At 39.2% G+C, this 17,642-nt stretch overlaps 1 protein-coding gene across 2 annotated transcripts in view; it reads left to right on the top strand.

Moving 5' to 3' along the window:
* Positions 1-299: 299 nt before the first annotated feature.
* Positions 300-17,642, top strand: part of WFDC1 (WAP four-disulfide core domain 1) — a 44,219-nt gene continuing 26,876 nt past the window's right edge. The window contains exon 1 of one of the 2 annotated variants that reach the window (XM_074201965.1): positions 300-781. In XM_074201965.1, the coding sequence (XP_074058066.1) occupies positions 626-781 (156 nt within the window). In that variant the 5' untranslated portion in view covers positions 300-625. The remainder of the gene's footprint in view (positions 782-17,642) is intronic. The other variant, XM_074201963.1, reaches the window with a different exon arrangement.

Genomic DNA, 17,642 nt, shown 5'->3' with positions numbered 1-17,642 from the left:
GGTTTCTTTCTCCTTTTTCGCTTTTTCCTTTATTGAAGGAGTTTTCTGATTGCAAAGCCCAACTTGCTTTCATCAGCACAGTTGAATGAATAGCTATGGTTTCATATTTTGTGGAAGTGACGGCTCCCCCTCCACACAAAGTCAGTGAGCAGCGCACTCCTGGGAGGGGACGGAATGTCCAAGGGGAAGTGCTGATTATCTCAGCGAGCCTGGGAAGCCCGCTTATTAGCGGCGGCCCTGCCCTGGGCTGTCGGCAAGCGAGCCTTTACCCCCACTGCACCCCAGCCCCCCTCCTCTGCAGCTGTCGTCTGATCCGACGCTGGACAGCTTGGAACGTAGCTCCCTGGCGTGCCAGATGTGGAGGAAGACTAAAAATAAGCTCCCCGGCTAGCCCTGAGGGAGACACACGTGTTCGGGGAGAGCTCGGGATCCAAGGACTGCCCCCCTCAATCCAAGGGGAGCAGAGAAAGTCCCCCAGCGCCTGGACCCCCCCCCCCCAAACTGAGCTGTGGGTGGGAGCCGCTCCTCCCCAGGCTGCACCCCGCCCACCCCAGTCCAGGCTGCCTCCCTCCTCTCTGGTCCCTTCCCAACTTGGGCTTTGCTTTCTGCATTGCCTCTGAGGAAAATGGACCCTGGAAGTTACGGTCAAGGAAGACAAGCCCGGACCTGGGGGATCTTCTTCCCCCAGACGCTTTGCCTCTTCTTGTTGCTATTAGATACGGGCTCTGCCAGAGGGTTATGGAAAAGAGCCGTGCACCTGAAAATGCCTGAGAAATCCCAAGTAAGTACCTGGCTGAGGGAGGATGGGCTACCCGGCTCTGGGCCAACTGGCCTGGACATGTGAACGTTCCTAAAGCTGGAAAAGGGAAGATGATCAGGGCCTGGAGCCAGTGACAGAACCTCTGGAAAGTCCATGCTTAAATTCTGAGTGTGAACACTTACATCTGGGAAACACTAAGTTGCAAACCAGGGCTTGATGTATTGCTTTGTTGATTGTCTAAGAAGTGATGGAGAAAATATTGAAAATCAGGATTAAATTTAAGAGTGTTGACTAAGTGATTAAATAAAAAGACATGGGGATAAGATTGTAGGGACAGTTATGCTATACCACATTACACAAAAGCGCATTGGAGAGATGAATTAAAAAAAAAAGACTGTGAGATTCAGTTCACATGGCTGTTAAAATCCAGAAAATCTTCCCGGAGAAAGTAGCATTTGAGATGGACTTCAGTGGAAAAGATAATGGTTGTGGAATCTAAAGACCTGGATTCAAATCACAACTGCTATTGAGACCTATGTGTTTGAGGAACCTCGCTGACTCTTCAGTTTTCTCCTTTATAAAATGAGGGATAAGACTAAATGATCTAAAAATAATGGATGAAACTTCAGTAAGCAAAGGGAAGAGAAGGTATTTCAGGGATAGCGGATGATGTGAGCCAAAGCTTTTGTTGGGAAGGGGGAATTTTTTTGGGGGTAGGGAATATTCTGGATTGAATGGTGCATAGATTTTATAGAAAGAAGTAATATGAGATTAAGCTGGAAGGGTAGGGTAGAATGGTATGAAAACTCAGTGGAGGAGTTTGAGATTGACTTAGTAAGCAATTGTTCAGTCATTTTCAGTTGTCTCTGATTCTTTATGACCCCATTTGAGGTTTTCTTGGTAGAGATCTTGGAGTGGTTTGCCATTTCCTTTTCCACCTCACTTTTACAGATGAGGAAACTGAGGTAAAGAGAGTTAAGTCATTTGCCCAGGGTTACAAAGCTTGATTGAACTCAGGAAATGCGTATTCCTAATTCCAAGACTGATATTTTATCCACCACCATGACCCCTACCTAACTGTCCTGAAGAGTTTCTGAGCCAAAAGTTGATATTAACTGATATGCATATGTTATTTGCATATGCACACAAGCATGTCTGTATGTATGTACACATATATGAATATATGAATGAAGGAAAGTGTGGCAAAAGTGTGATGTGAAAGCTAACTAGGTCAAGAAGAAGGAATTAAAGTAAATATGTAAAAGAGAAAATGTATCTAATATATCTAATTTTCAGACTAAGAAGTTCAAGAATAAGGCCATTTCTCTGAAGGACCAAAGTGTATTAAAACTAAGTGCTTTGTCTTACCCAAAGAATCAACTAACATTTCTGAGTTCTACAATGTGAAAAGCATTTCTTCCAGGTGTTGTGGGTTTATAGACATATATCCGATTCCTCGAATGCCTTAGAGAATCTTGTAATTTTATAAGAGAAATGAAACCCATTAGACAGAAAAAAGACTTTCAGTACAAGATAGTGGGCAATCTGTGCCAAATGAGGGGGTTAGAAAGCAAATTAAGAGAGGAGAAAGACATTGTGGTCAGGGAGTGGCACCTGAGGCACTTTGAAGAATGGGTGATAAGAGAAGAGGAGAGAACATCCCTCAAAAATGGAAAGGTTCAAAGGAAAAAATTTGGGAAAGCAATGTGGAAGCCATTGTGATTGGAGTGGAGAATCAGTTCTCTAATCTCAGTCTCCTCTGTGTCCTTTCCTCTTTCTCTCAGATAAGAAGATTTATCTCTATGATTTATATAGAGTCCTTTATTCCTAAGAATTCCAAGGGCTTTCTCATGTATCATCCAATGATATCTCCAACATATCCCCAATGGAACAGATTTTATTATCTCCATTGAAAGAAGGCAGAGAAATCCAAAAGAAAGGAGATAACATTTGTAAATGATGACTAATGTAAAACTTGTGACCCAAATTAATTAATAGATATGCCAGAAAGGAAAAAAAAACCCCACTAAATCAGGAACTCATATACCTAGATTCTGGTTTAGTCTCCACCATTTACTAGCTCTGGGACTTGACATCAGTCACTTCTCTTTCCCAGTCCTCAGTTTGTTCCTGTGTAAAACAGTTGACCTCTAAGGAAGTAAAGGAGATAGGGAAGGAGAAAGGGAAGGAAGAGAAGTGAGAAAGAGAAAGGAAGAAAAGAAGAAAGAAAAAAGAAAAAAATAAAGGCAGGAAGGAAAGAGAAAAGAAGAACAAAGAAGAAAGGAAAAGAAATATGAGAGAGGGAGAGAAAAGACAGAAAAGGATGAAGGAGGGAAGGAAAAGAGAAATAAAGAGAGTTTGCTCTGGATTTCTGGATTCACTAGTCCAGTCTCCGAGAGGATGATGTAATCACAATTGCAGATGATTTTTGAGAGTGACTGGACCCACTCCCTGGTCCTTGCTGCCTTAGGAGCTTGAATTCACTCTCTGAAGGACCAAAGTATATTGAAATTAAGTGTTTTGTCTTACCCAAACTTGTGAGAACTTGGCAGCAGGCCTCCCAGTTCCCCTGCCTCAGCAGAAGGCTGTGATGCTCCATATTAGTGAATTTGGCAGGACCGTCCACATTCCCATGCCAGTTAATTTCCTCAAAATCTCCAAGTTTTTACTTTCATGTTACTCAGGTTCCAGCCCAGCCCAGGACCACAAAAGGGGGACCCACCAGGGGACAGGAAGAAAAGCTCGGGTGTGTTCTCTGCCTCCTCCCTGAGCTCCCGAAGGCCGACATCTTCATATTTGGCCTCTTCGGATTACAATGTAAACCAAATACTTGAGGGTGTCTTTGAATGAAGCAGGAAGCCGCATGTTTATAAATGGTTGGATCACTTTCTGTGGAGGTGGCTGGCTCAGGGAAGCAAAGCTACTATTTTCAAAGCCTCCCAGGATTTCTCGGGACTCTTCATGTAGTGTATGTCTCTGTAACGTAGACAAGGTCCAGTTCTTCAAGCATCTTCAATGGAGTGGAGTGATTAGAGATTTCTAGGCCTAAACTTAACTTCTTACATAGTGTTCTAAGTAACAACAGGTAAGCCCTGAAGTGAACGGTTAGGAGGGAAAGACAAGATATCTTTCCCTTTCTCTCCTTGAGTTCAGTTTCCTCATTTTTAAAATGGAAGTAAAATTGGGAGGGACCAAAGAGAGGACTGATAGCTCTATAATTTTCTTGGTACCGTCTTTGTTAGACTAAAGGGAACCCTAGACTATCTAAGGGGAAAATGTTCAGTTTTCAAGAAATCTAGGTAGCACAGTAGAGAGGGCTCTGACTGGGCTTGGAGTCAGAAAGACCTGAATTCAAATTCAGATTCAGATTTTACTAGCTGTGTGTCCTTGGGCAAGTCATTTAACTACCATTCCCTCGGTTTCTTTATCTGTAAAATGAGCTAGAAAAGAAAATCTGTAAAATGATCCAAGAAAACCTCAAATGAGGTCCCAAAGAGTCAGACATGACTGAAAAACAAGTGAACAACGACCAAATTTGATTATAAGTAAGGCTTAAATCAAAACTGAAATCCTTTTTCCTAATGTAATTTGTTCACTCAGAACAGTGAACACAGAATCATTGGACTTTATGAAAAGAACCTCTGTGGTATTGAGGAAAGGATCACTAGATCTTGAGACTCAGGCCTGGATTCAAATCCTAATTCTGCTACTTACCAGCTGGGTGGCTCCAACTTTTAGCCTGTTAAATGAAAAACTTGGACCAGCACATCTCTAAGAGTTTTAACAATGGAAGTGGACCCGCAGTCCAGAAGTCCTGAGTTCAAATCCTGCCTGGATATTTATTAACTGTTTCCTTATATTAAAATGGAAATAACAGTAGCATCTCAAGCACAGGGTGACCATGAATATCAAATAAATTAATGTGTACAATGCTTTGTAAACTTTATATACAAATACTGAATGTTATTGTTATAATAAAGATAATTATAATTAAATAGAATTATAAATAGGAATTGAATATATAATATATGAGAAATACTAGATACTAAATAATATAATATATGACCCCTGTATAAATACTATCTGTTATTGTTATAATAATTATTATAATTATAATTTTAAATAAAATATTTAAGTTCTTTATAAATACCTTTATTATTATAAGAAAAAATAATTATTATATATTTTAAATATATATAGGTCCTACATACATTTTAATTATTACTATAATATCAGTAATTATCATATAGAAATTATATATGTGATTATATTATTCTAGATCTATGATTCTACCCCACAGAGTTGTGAGAAAACAATCAAAAAAGCTCTTTGTTAAAGTTATTCATAAACAAATGTCACATGATTGAAACTCATTACTTTAAATTCTAGCTAAAGTATGGTAGATGTCAACATGTTGCTGAGTCCTAGGGTCTGGGTTCAAGTCTGTTCTATGAATGGGAAAATTACTTACTCTATGACTGAGTCTTCTCATTTGTAAAATAAAGAGCTTTGAATGAGATGACTTCTAAAATCTCTTCCAATGCATAATACTATCATTTGTGTAATATGTACATTGAGTCTTTTTTTTTAGTTTTTTTGGCAAGTCTGTGGGGTTAAGTGACTTGCCCAAGGCCACACAGCTAAGCAATTATTCAATGTCAGAGGCTGGATTTGAACTCAGGTCCTCCTGACTCCAGGGCTGGTACTCTATTCACTACACCACCAGGGGTGGCTAGGTGGCATAGTGGATAAAGCACCCGCCCTGGAGTCAGGAGGACCTGAGTTCAAATCCAGCCTCAGACATTGAATAATTGCCTAGCTGTGTGGCCCTTGGGCAAGTCACTTAACCCCATTTGCCTTGCAAAAACCTATTCACCACACCACCTAGCTGTCCCTGTGTACATTGAATCTTACTACAATGTTGTCTCCCATACTCATACCATCAACTCATCAATAAGCATTTATTAATTGCATTATTTTCTCAAGCACTGTGCTGAGTGCTGAGAATATAAATCAAAGTACAAATAAATGGAAAATAAAAGGAAACTGCAAAGGGGAAGCAAGGTACTCAAATGATTTGCCAAGATAAGATAATGTGAAGGAACAGATGAAAAATGAAGGACTGGTTGGCCAAGGCAATCCTCCTTACTATGGAAGATCTGGAAGGAAGCAGCCAATCAGAGAAAGGGATTGAAGGGGTAGGAAAAGTCTGGGTTGAAGAGATTTCTATGGCATCACAGAGGAGGTCTGGAGAATCAGGAGGGCAATCTGGGGTGGGAACAGGAGAATGAGAACAGTCACACAATCATAGCCTATTAGAACTAGATAGGGTCTTAGCTCACCCTCTTCACTTTGCAAATGAGTAAACTGAGGAAGTCCCAGAGAAGGGAAATGATTCACTCAAGGTCACACAGCAGCGGGGAGGGGAGGGAGAGGGGAGATGTTGGGCTAGAACAAATTCTCCTGATTTCTAGTCTTTCACAGTTGTGAGTACATTATTTCTCCCTGTGTGGGCTCCAACCCAGATCAGCCCTCTGATAAATCCTTGTCTTGGGAAAATAACATAGTAGTGAGTATTGGGAAGAAGTGTCTGTGAATTTGTTCTGACTGGTGAGACTTTTGTTCTTTGGAGAAAAGTATTCAGGCGTTGACGTCTGAATTCCAGAGGGAAAGTAAATAATATTAGAAGGAAAAAAAGGGGTTTGCTTTCTCAATCAAGAAAAATTCTCTTGGGTTATGTTTTTATTAGATGGGTTGTTAAATCTGTTATGATCTTCCAAAGAAGGTCAAGGGCCTCCTACGGGGGAGGTGAAGAGGCTGGGTGCAGCAGGTCATCATTTCCTATGGTTTCATCCAAATGTGGCCTCTTTACTTGCCTTAAGAGTTAAGTAACTGTGGCTAAGAGAGAGAGAGAGAGAGAGAGAGAGAGAGAGAGAGAGAGAGAGAGAGAGAGAGAGAGAAGAGTTAAGTAACTGAATAAGTCCTTCCCTAACTGAACTCTTTCTCCCCTTTATGATTTCCTGAATACCTCTAGAAAGAACTCCCTTTGGGAGTCTCCTTGGAGTTTGAGATTGGTCCTTCCCCAAGCCTCAAGGCCTCCAACCAATGAAAAATATCCAGAAGGTTACAAACTCTGAGCACAACTTTTTTTTTTCTTTTTAGGTTTTTGCAAGGCAATGGGGTTAAGTGGCTTGCCCAAGGCCACACAGCTAGGTAATTATTAAGTGTCTAAGATTAAATTTGAACTCAGGTCTTCCTGACTCCAGGGCCGATGCTCTATCCACAGCACCACCTAGTTGCCCCTACAAACTCTGAGTAAACCTGAGCCCAGAGTTTAAGGCTAGGAAATCCAGATCAAGGACATACAATACTCATTCTCATAAGGCATTTTGAAAATAAACTTGCAAGGCAAGGTCTTCTTTTTCTTTTCTTTTTTTTTGCAAGGCAATGGGGTTAAGTGACTTGCCCAAGGTCACACAGTTAAGTAATTATTAAGTGTCTGAGGCTGGATTTGAACTCAGGTCCTCCTGTACCATCTAGCTATTCCAAGGCAGGTATGTAAATTGAAGACTCAAGAGGCAGTGTGAGCTGGTGAGAGAAATCCTGGATTTGGAATTCAGAGGACCTGGATTTGAATCTTGGACTTTGGCATTAGATGTGTGATGTTGGGCAAATCATTTCCCCATCTGTGCCACAGGCTTCTCCTTTGAAAAAATGACATGGATCCTCAATGTTGAGATTCATGAATTTTTTCTTTTAAATATTTTATAATTCTATGTATTTTTTGTAATGCATTTAAAAATTTGATTCTAACATGGGATTCATAGACTTTACCAGGCCACCACAGGGTTCCAGGTCACAAAATAGTTAAGACCCCCCTGGACTAAATGATTTCTAAGATTCCTTTGAGCTCTATTGGTCAATCAACAGGCCCTTATTAAGGTAGGTGCTGCAAGCACAAATCAAAAAGGAAAATAGTCTTTGGTTTCAGAAAGCTTACATTCCATTTGAGGGGATGACCTATATAGGTCTAATTCTAATAACAAGTAGTAGGCCCAAGGAACTGAGGCACCAAACCTATTCCCTTTCTGCTAATGGTCCTTTCTCCATATGCAAAGTTTGGAGAACCTGACTCTAATGAGAAGAATAGACTGTTTTCTCATATTCTTATTATGCTCATTGGCACCTCCACAGTGGTATCCCAGGGAAGACTAATAGGGTCTCCCAAAAGGAGAATAGAAAGATACTCACAGGTATGGTAAATTTATTTCCTATCTATATGAAAGGGATGCTCAAAGATGCTAAAGTCTTACCTATAACAGCCATAAGACTTAAGCTTAATATCTAATTTCTGTTAAAATCTTCCAGGAGTTTCAGTCATAAACATCAGACTAGGAAGCAATCTGTAAGACCACGGTATAGATATTTCCCATTTCACCTCGGTTCTGTGCTGTCTACCTCAGCTTTTATGTCCTTGAACCATCAAGTCAGATCTTGAACTCCTCCTCCTGCTGGTGGTCTCTTTTCTGATGCAGGAACTTTCTCTGCCAGGGATGTCCCCTGCTACCAGTCATCTCCACTTGAAGGATCAAAGACCTCTGAACCTTTCAAATTCATAAGTTGCCCTTCAAGCCCAGACACATTCAAATTGAAATCCATTCTCATCCACTTGAGATCAAAATGAAAAGGGGCAGCCTCAAATAACTGGCTCAGGTTCACCTGGACGAGACATATTCTAGTTGTGATGTGTTTGACATTTCTTGCTGAAATGGAGAAGGGTCAACCCTACCCTGCCCCTACCCCTTGGAGGAAGTCTCAGTGTTACATGACACCACCTAGGGAGTTGAAAGAAGAGAGGGACAAAGGCATAGTCATCCCCCTTTTTAAAGGTCCAGTGAATCATTGGTTCTTCCTGCTCAACAGTCACTAAAAGGATGTTTCTATATTTCAAAGCACAGATGTTGCCAGCACTAAGTCATGACAGAACATGTCGTCAGTAGAAAGAGGAATGTTGTACTTGTCCTGTTTAATCCCCATTAAATATATTTATATATAATCAAAATCAATTTTTGGAAAAATGTCATTGGCAGTTAGAAGATCAGAAAGGGCTCAGTGGAGCAGGTGATACTTGAGCTGAGTGTTAAGGAGCTAGAGCCTCTGAAAGGGGAAAATTCCAAACTCAAGAGAGTCAGTACAAAATTTACAGAGATGGGAAATGGAATGCAAGTACGTGAAATTAAATGTTGAGACTAAATGTTCAGATTGAATTTTATCTCTTTCTTTTAAAAATTATTGGTTCCTTTATTTGCATAGCAATCATTTCTTGACATATCCACCTACTTAATAATATATTCAATTAGCTTTTTTCTTGGAAAGGGAAAAACGGTAACCTTTTAACAAAGAACAATGGTTACTACTTCAGTGATTGGGCTTCTAACATTTCCCATCCGTGTTCCTCTACCTCACTAATGAAAGGGAGAAGAAGAATATTCTTCTTTTCTTCCTCAGGTCCAAGATTATACCCCAGTTAGTTTGGTTCAGTATTATTTTCATTTACTGTATTGCAAATTATAATTTTAGGTGATGCAGTGGAAAGAACAGTCTGGAAGATTCTTTTCCTGAGTTCAAAATTTCAAATTTAGCCTCAGACATTTACTAGCTGGTTGTCATTGGGCAAGTCACTTAATTCTGTTTGCCTCAGTTTCTTCATCTGTAAAATGAACTAGAAAAGGAAATGGCAAACTACTCCAGTATCTTTGTCAAGAAAACCCCTAAAAGGGTCATACAGAGTTGAACAGCTAAAAATGATTGCACAACAAACACAAATTTCAATTTGTAGTTGATGTGTATCTTTTTTTCTCTGCTCATTGGAATGTATTTTTATAAAGGATCTTATCTGTCTGGTTTGAATAGTGGATTTTTAGATGCATGCAATTTTAGATGCATTTCATTTTATCTGAGATGTGTCTGTTAGATGTGTTTTAAAGTAATGATATACAGTCCACCTGTCAGGGCATCCTGGTATATCTTGGAAGAAACTCTGTCATAAAGATCCATTGAGAAAAGAATCAGATCTGGGTTTTAGTCCTTGCTTTGCATACGCCACTGTGTATGACCTTGGGAAAATCATTTTTGTTTTTTGGTATTTAATCTCCTCCTCTAAATAATAAACAGGTTAGACAGAACAAAAAGTCATATTTATGGAACACTTACTTCCTAACAGCCTTGATGGTACTTGAATTCTTATCTTCATTTTGTGGATGTGTAAATTGAGGTCCAGAGAGGTTGCTTATGATTATACAGCTAGTCAATAATCAATAAACATTTGTTAACCCCCTTTTATGCAGTGACACAAAATAAATGTGAGGTGTTTAAATTTAGAGACATCTCCATCGCAAATGGTCATATAAGCTATTTATACCTTAAGAAATATTCTGGGGCAGCTAGGTGGCACAGTGGATAGAGCATCTGCCCTGGAGTCAGGAGTACCTGAGTTCAAATCCGACCTCAGATATTTAATAATTACCTAGCTGTGTGGTCTTGGGCAAGCCACTTAACCCCATTTGCTTTGCAAAAAAAAAAAACACAAAAAAAAAACTAAAAAAAGAAAAAGAAATACTCTAAGCAAACTAGAGAATAAAACTTATGATTTCTTAGCCCTACAATGAAGAATCATGGTTCCTTTGAGGAAGAAAACACAACAGCAACATATCCACATATAAGACGAGGCAGTTTAGAGTGGCTTTTTCTTAGATTTGGCAAAGATGTTAAACATGGCCATATGCACCTGCAGCACTCCTAAATTTGTTTTAACCAGATTAAAATGTAATTAGGAAATATTTAAGTGGAAATAAGTAAAATATAGATTTTTTACATTTTAAAACTGTGTCATTGAGTTATCCCTTAATAGCATTCCATTTTACTCAAACTGTTAGTTCCATGTGGAATTTAGATTTTATACCTTTTGCCCAATTTCATATTCCTTACACAGAATTTTTGTTGAATTAAACCTGAGATATATAGGGAAGGGTGAATTTAAGATTAGGTCCTTATAGGACTTCATTTACTTCTAAAACCTAATATAAGGTACAAAAAGAGAAAATGAGATTTTTGAGAGAAATAAAAATCAGAGGAAAACTTTATATACTTAGTTATAGAAGGAAGAAGGCTTCAACTATGGAAGAAAGATATGAATGAGAGTTGTACAGGGGGAAGAGAACTAGGAGGGAGAAGAAAAGGGAATAAGCATTTATATCAGGGATGGGGATCCTTTTTTTTCTGCTAAGGGCCATTGGATATTTATAACATCATTCATAGGCTATATTTGGTCACACGTTTTATTATTTGATCCCTAAAAAGCTCTCAGATTTATTGAATTTCTTTTTTTGTGTGTTTTTTTCAAGACAATGGGGTTAAGTGACTTGCCCAAGGTCACACAAGCTAGGTAATTATTAAATGTCTGAGGCTGGATTTGAACTCAGGTCCTTCTGACTCCAGGTCTGGTCCTCTATCCACTGTACCACCTAGCCTCCCCAGATTTATTGAATTTCAAATCCTATCTGCGGTTGCCTTGGCAGCACCAGACCAATATGGCCAGTGGGTCAGATGTTCCCTGTCCCTGATTTATACAGTAACAGTTTTGTATCTGGTAGTGTTAAGCAGTTTACAAATAGAGCTTCAAATCAACCTTACAACAACAACCCTATGAAATAGGTACAATTATCCCCATTTTATAGGTTGAGAAGAACTGAGGCAAACACAGGCTAAGTGACTTACCCAGGATCACAAATCTAATAAACTGAGGCTGGATTTGAGCACAGATTTTTTCTTCCAAGCCCTGTACTCTGACCACCAGGTCACCTGGATGCCTGTGGTCACCCTGCAGGATAGGTAGGTATGATGGATTGTAATCTGGCGAAACCTTATCCCATTGATGAGATCATAGAAATCCTGGAATATAATCATAACATGCAAAGGAAATATTAAATAGAAAGTTTTCTATAGTCTCAAAACAATGTGTGAATAAATTCCTTTATCATCTTGAGAGGATTCTAGAAACTCGGTCATTGGATAAAGGCAATTGACATCATTCAGGACATGTGTCATACCCTTTGACCAGATATAAGAAAGAAACCAATCATTTCACCCTTGAAGAGTTTTGATTTGGGGGCTTTGTAGAGGAAACCCTTCCTCTCCTTCCCTTTCTGCTCCCCACATTGATTGTGTCATCAGAATAACATCACAAATAATGCATCTACCTGGGAGCAGAGACACATACTGAGGACTAATATAAATACAGAGAATCACCCAAGGGACAAGGTAGATTTCAAAGAGTGGGAACCCTTACAGCAAAGTGGAGAGATAGCTTTGCATTTAAGAAAAGGATAGCCCCTGAAAGCAACAGCTGTATGACCTACCCAGTAGAACTGGTGTACCCTAGGGGAGCTATGTGAAACTTCTGGAAGCAGACCAAGCTCTGCAATATTGAGTCATGAATTATTTTGACCAACATCTCTCCTTCCTTTAAATTTGTGTCCATTTTTTCCACAGACATATATTTATCTTAGAGTATAGCCCAGGTTAGGGAAAGGGCATTTTTTTTTTTATCATTCCCCTTGAGTCAATGCTTTAGTTAAGAACTAATTAAGCCGGGGCGGCTAGGTGGCAGTGGATAAAGCACCAGCCCTGGAGTCAGGAGTACCTGAGTTCAAATCCGGTCTCAGACACTTAATAATTACCTAGCTGTGTGGCCTTGGACAAGCCACTTAACCCCACTTGCCTTGTAAAAACCTAAAAAACAAAACAAAACAAAACTAATTAATCCTACTGGGTAATTGCTAATGGGAAAAGCACTGCTGGAGGCTCATGAACTACAGGAATAGGAGTGGTCACCCATAAGGTTATTCCTAGAACTCACCAAGATAAAAATCTCTCTTTGGAGATTCAACCCTAGAGTGCAGGGAATATTCCAAAAGGGATGTTACAACTATATAATGAAGTCAATTAGGAGCACAGTTTCCAAGTCATACATTAGAAAGATGTGGTAGAGTGGAAAGTGCTAGATTAGGAGTCAGAAATTCTGGATTATGCTCAGTTCCATCCTTTGAATTTATAAAATCACTAAATCACATTTATAAAACTTATCTTTCTACTATCACTAAAATTATATTCAATTACCCATATGAATTTATGACACCCTCTCCATAAGTTTCCTGAGGTGAAGTTATCTGGAGATTACATAGATTTAGGAACCTGGTCCATCAAGCAACAATTTTAAGCCATGCTGATACATCAAAAAAGGAAGTTGGAAGAGGTAATTACTTAAGTTCCCTTTCAAGACCTAGAATCCTATAAGAATTCTGAGTTTCTATGTTGTGGTTGCTACCATCATAGGGTACAATGTGCTTTCAACTTTCTGCCTGAGGATGTTCTGTTCCATTCACCTACTTTTAGGACCTTTCTAAAATTTTCATTTATTGATAGAAGGAAAAAAGGAAGGAAGGAAAGGAAAAGAGAAGAGAGGAAAAAAGGTAAGAAATGGGAGGAAGGAATAAAGTATGGCAGGGAGGAAGAAAGTCATGAGAGGGAGGGAGAAAGGAAGGAAGGGGAAAAGGGAGGGGGAGAAGGAAAGAAAAGGAAAGTATAAAAAGGGAGGAAGGAAGGGAATGAAGAAAGAAGAGAGTGAAGAAAGGAGAAAAGGAAAGAAGAAAAGAAGGAGGAAAGAAATAAGCATTTCTTAATTTCCTATTATGTGCCAGACTCTATGCTAAGAATTTTACAAGTTATCTTATTTGATCCTCACAACCACCCTGGATGGGAGGTACTATTATTATTCCTTTTTTTATAGTTGAAGAACTAAGTAAGACAAAGGTTATGTGACTTGCCCAGGGCCACACAGCTGCTGAGTGTCTGAGGACAGATTTAAACTGACTCCAGATCCAGATCTCTAATGTAAGGATTCTCTTCATTTCTGACATTCTTTGTTCAGCTCTGACTTTCTGAATTTGAAAGATCTTTTCAATATTCTAAGATTCTTTCCAGTTCCGAATTCTATGTTTTCAGACCCCTTCCAGCTTTAACATTCCAAGTTTGAAAGGTCCTTCCATCTGTAATAATCTGTTTAGTCTTCAGAAGCAAAAATTCATTTATTCGTTTGAAGACAGTGAATAATAGAAAATGCACAGGCAGAGTAGTCAGACCTAATCCTGTGTGTTGCCTTCACCAATTAAGAGTTGCCCGATCTGAAAAATGTCATTTAATCTTTCTTAGACTCAGTTTTCCCACTTGTGAAATGGATATATTAGGTCCTGTCCTACACAACCTCAGAAGACTGGAGGATGACATGAGAGCATGTGGTGTGAAACCTTTTGAAACCACAGAAGATTCGAGTGATTAGTCTTTAGGCCAATGGAAGTTAGGTGGAGGAAATGAAGGGAGGAAGAAAAATTTCACAAAAACCAATGTTTTTTTTTTTTAGGTTTTTGCAAGGTAAACAGGGTTAAGTGGCTTGCCCAAGGCCACACAGCTAGGTAATTAAATGTCTGAGTTCGGATTTGAACCCAGGTAGTCCTGACTCCAAGGCTGGTGCTTTATCCACTACGCCACCTAGCCACCCCATGCCACCTAGTCGCCCCAACAAAAACCAATGTTGAAAACTATCTCTACATATTTTTGAAAAATACTGTTAAGATAAAAAAATAGGAAAAAAATCTATTACTAGAACATAATCTCACAGGACATGAAATAGCAAGAAATACTCAAACCTTTCATCATGTCTCCCTGGACTGCAGTAGTTCTTGGTCTTTCATAACCATTTGTTATTATAGTAAATCACTGGTGGAGATTTTAATTTTTCAGATGCTTACCTCATCTGTGCCATCAAGTCAGAGAAGACAAATTTGATTTTTTTTCCCTAAAGGACAAGGGATTGTCCCAAATGGATAATATTCATGGGCTCATTTTTGCTGTTCTTGCACAGAAAACTAACACAGCATTTTAGGAAATTAAAAACTATTTTAACTTCTAATCTTAATTTACTTGGAACTTTCAAATGATGAGTCTTGATAAAAATGCATCAAGCAGAAAAGCTAGCCTCTCTCTCCTAGATTCATCTAGGAAGGAACTCTTCAATTGTCTCCAAAGCAGGAAGCTTAACCTGTCAGATTAACATGCAAATAATATTGTGATCAGCTTGTTTGAATCCCATTTCACTAATTCTGTAGGAAATGAGCTAACAGAGAAAAGGATTGAATTGTTTCTCCTGCTTACATCTTAGAATTACTGACTACAACCTAACAATCAGGCAATAAATGACTAATTGTCTAAGCAGTGGGAAAACAGTAAAGTGCTCAGTCTGAAGTTAGAAAGACTCATTTTCATGAGTTCAAATCTGATCTCAGATTAGCTATGTGACCTTGGACAAGTCACTTAACCCTGACTGCCTCGAATCCAGGACCATCTCCAGTCATCCTGATTCATATCTGGTCACTGGATCCAGGTGGTTCTGGTGGAGAAAGTGAGGCCAGTGACTTAGCACAGCATCCCCCTCATTCAAATCCAATTCATGTGCTTGTCATGGCACCACCTCCGTGATGACATGATCTTCTTCAAAAATGAAGGATAAACATTATTGAGTATCTGAGACCAGATTCAGGATTTTTTGGACTGCTAGGTGGTGTGATGGATAGAGCATCTGTCCTAGAATCAGGAGGACCTGAATTCAAATATGGCCTCAGATATTTGACATTTACTAGTTGTGTGTCCTTGGGCAAGTCACTTAACCCTCATTGCCTTGCATCCAGGACCATCTCTAGTCATCATGATCCACATCAGGCCACTGGGCTCAGATGACTCTGGAGAAGAAAGTGAGGCTGGTGATTTTGCACAGCCCCTCCCCTCCCCGACTCAAATCCAGTCCATGTGCTTGTCATGGTCTTCTTTAAGAACAAAGGACAACCATCAGTGCCTCAATTTTCTCATGTGTCGAATGAGCTGGAGAAGAAAATGGCAAACCACTCCTGTAACTTGGTCAAAAAAACTCCAAATGGGATCGTGCCTGAAACAAATGAATAGCAATTGTTCCCAGAATCAATCCCTGCTTAGCCAAAGATTTCGAATGAGTTACTTCAGTTTAATTCATCTTGGGCATAGGGAAACAATGACTATAATAGCAGAAGATCTGAACTCAAATCATGAATTTTCTCCTCATTGCCTGTGTGATTATGGGGAAATTACAGCATCCTAGAATTTCAGAATTGAAAAGGACCTCATAGTGCAGTAGATAAGAGTCAGGAGGACCTGAGTTCAAATCCAACCTCAGACACTTAATAATAACCTAGCTCTGGGACCTTGGGCATGTCACTTCAACCTCAATGCTTGCAAAAAAAAAAAGTTAAAAAAAGGACCTCAGCAACCATTTAATCCAATTTGACCCTTGATAAATAAAAATAACTAATATTCACATAGAACCTTACATTATGTAAACCAGTTTGAGTCTTACAGTATACCTAGGTTGTAAAGTGTTATTATTACACCTATTTTAAAAGGCAGAAACAGGAAAATTAAGTGACTTTCTCAGGGTTCCCCAGTTTGGTAGTGTCTCATGCTGGCTTTAAAAAATAGGTCTTCTTGAGGTAAAGTTGAATATTCTGTCCATTGTGCCACCCAGTTATTTGTCAGAATCTCACTCAACATATCAAGCATCTTCTTCCTGAAGACCTCCAATGGTGATGAGCTCATTGCCTCTGGAGGCTGCCTATTTCATGTTGGGAAAGCTCTCATTGTTGGAGTCATTTTCCTTCTCTTGGGTTTATGCTGACCTCAATCATTTCCTGCAAAACCTAGGTTATGAACTCAATGGAAATTTCCTTCCAGTTTTATGAGTTTGTTTCCAGTCATTAACAAAATCGAGGGCTACTCAAACCTTCACTTGTGACCTGAAGCATCTGTAAGGATCTGAGAGCATCCCACCAGATTTGTTAGTAGCACCACCTCTCACATGCTCCTTGTCTTTAAAGGTGAAGCTGAGGGGATCAGTTAATCCTCTCATTGTAGAGTCCCACAAGCCTCCTTTAAAATACAGGGAGCACCTGGGTTCAAATCCGGTCTCAGACACTTAATAATGACCTAGCTGTGTGGCCTTGGGCAAGCCACTTAACCCCATTTGCCTTGCAAAAAAAAAATACAGGGAGCAGTCCTTTATCATAGACTCCAACAATGAGAGTGTAAAACCTGATTCTTTTGTTTGCTACTTATCAAACCTTGGATAATTCATTGCTTTACTTGGATTCTCAGTTTCCCCATTTGCAAAGCAAGAAATCAGGTCCCTTTTATCTCTTAAGTTATCTCATCCTAGGTTGTAGCAGATGAACTTTTCCTCAGGATATTTATTTTCCCAGGAAATACAAGTTAAAATTTTTTTTAATTTAAAATTTATTTGATTTAACTTAAAAGTTTAATTGAAGTTTCAGGAAATAAAAACTTTTTTCCCTCTTCTTGCTTAATTTTCTGTAGGCTTTCCCCCTTAGGACTTCCTATTGATACATGCATCTCCCAAGTTTACGATGCTTGGGGGCTGAGATGATAGGATGCAGGATCATGATATTTAGTACTTGAAGGGACCCAAGAGATGAGAGGATTCACCTCTAGACTAAAGAATCATGGGCTTACAGCTAGAAGGACCATCAAAAGCAATATATTCTGACTCCTTCCTTTTAAAAATAGGGAAACTGAGGCTCAGAGAAGTTATATAATTTGCTCAGGTAGTAACAGTCCAAACTCAAACTTAGGTACTTTTTCCATTGCACTATCCTGGTCCTCAGTTTCCCTATCTATAAAATGGGAAAGTAGAAGTGACTTTTTCTAGGTCACACTCTTCCAGAGG

The sequence above is a fragment of the Macrotis lagotis genome, chromosome 1 (genome assembly GCF_037893015.1).
Source record: "Macrotis lagotis isolate mMagLag1 chromosome 1, bilby.v1.9.chrom.fasta, whole genome shotgun sequence".
Taxonomy (NCBI): Eukaryota; Metazoa; Chordata; class Mammalia; order Peramelemorphia; family Peramelidae; genus Macrotis; species Macrotis lagotis.
Note: the sequence above shows the minus strand (reverse complement) of the source record. Positions and strands in the feature narration are given on the sequence as shown.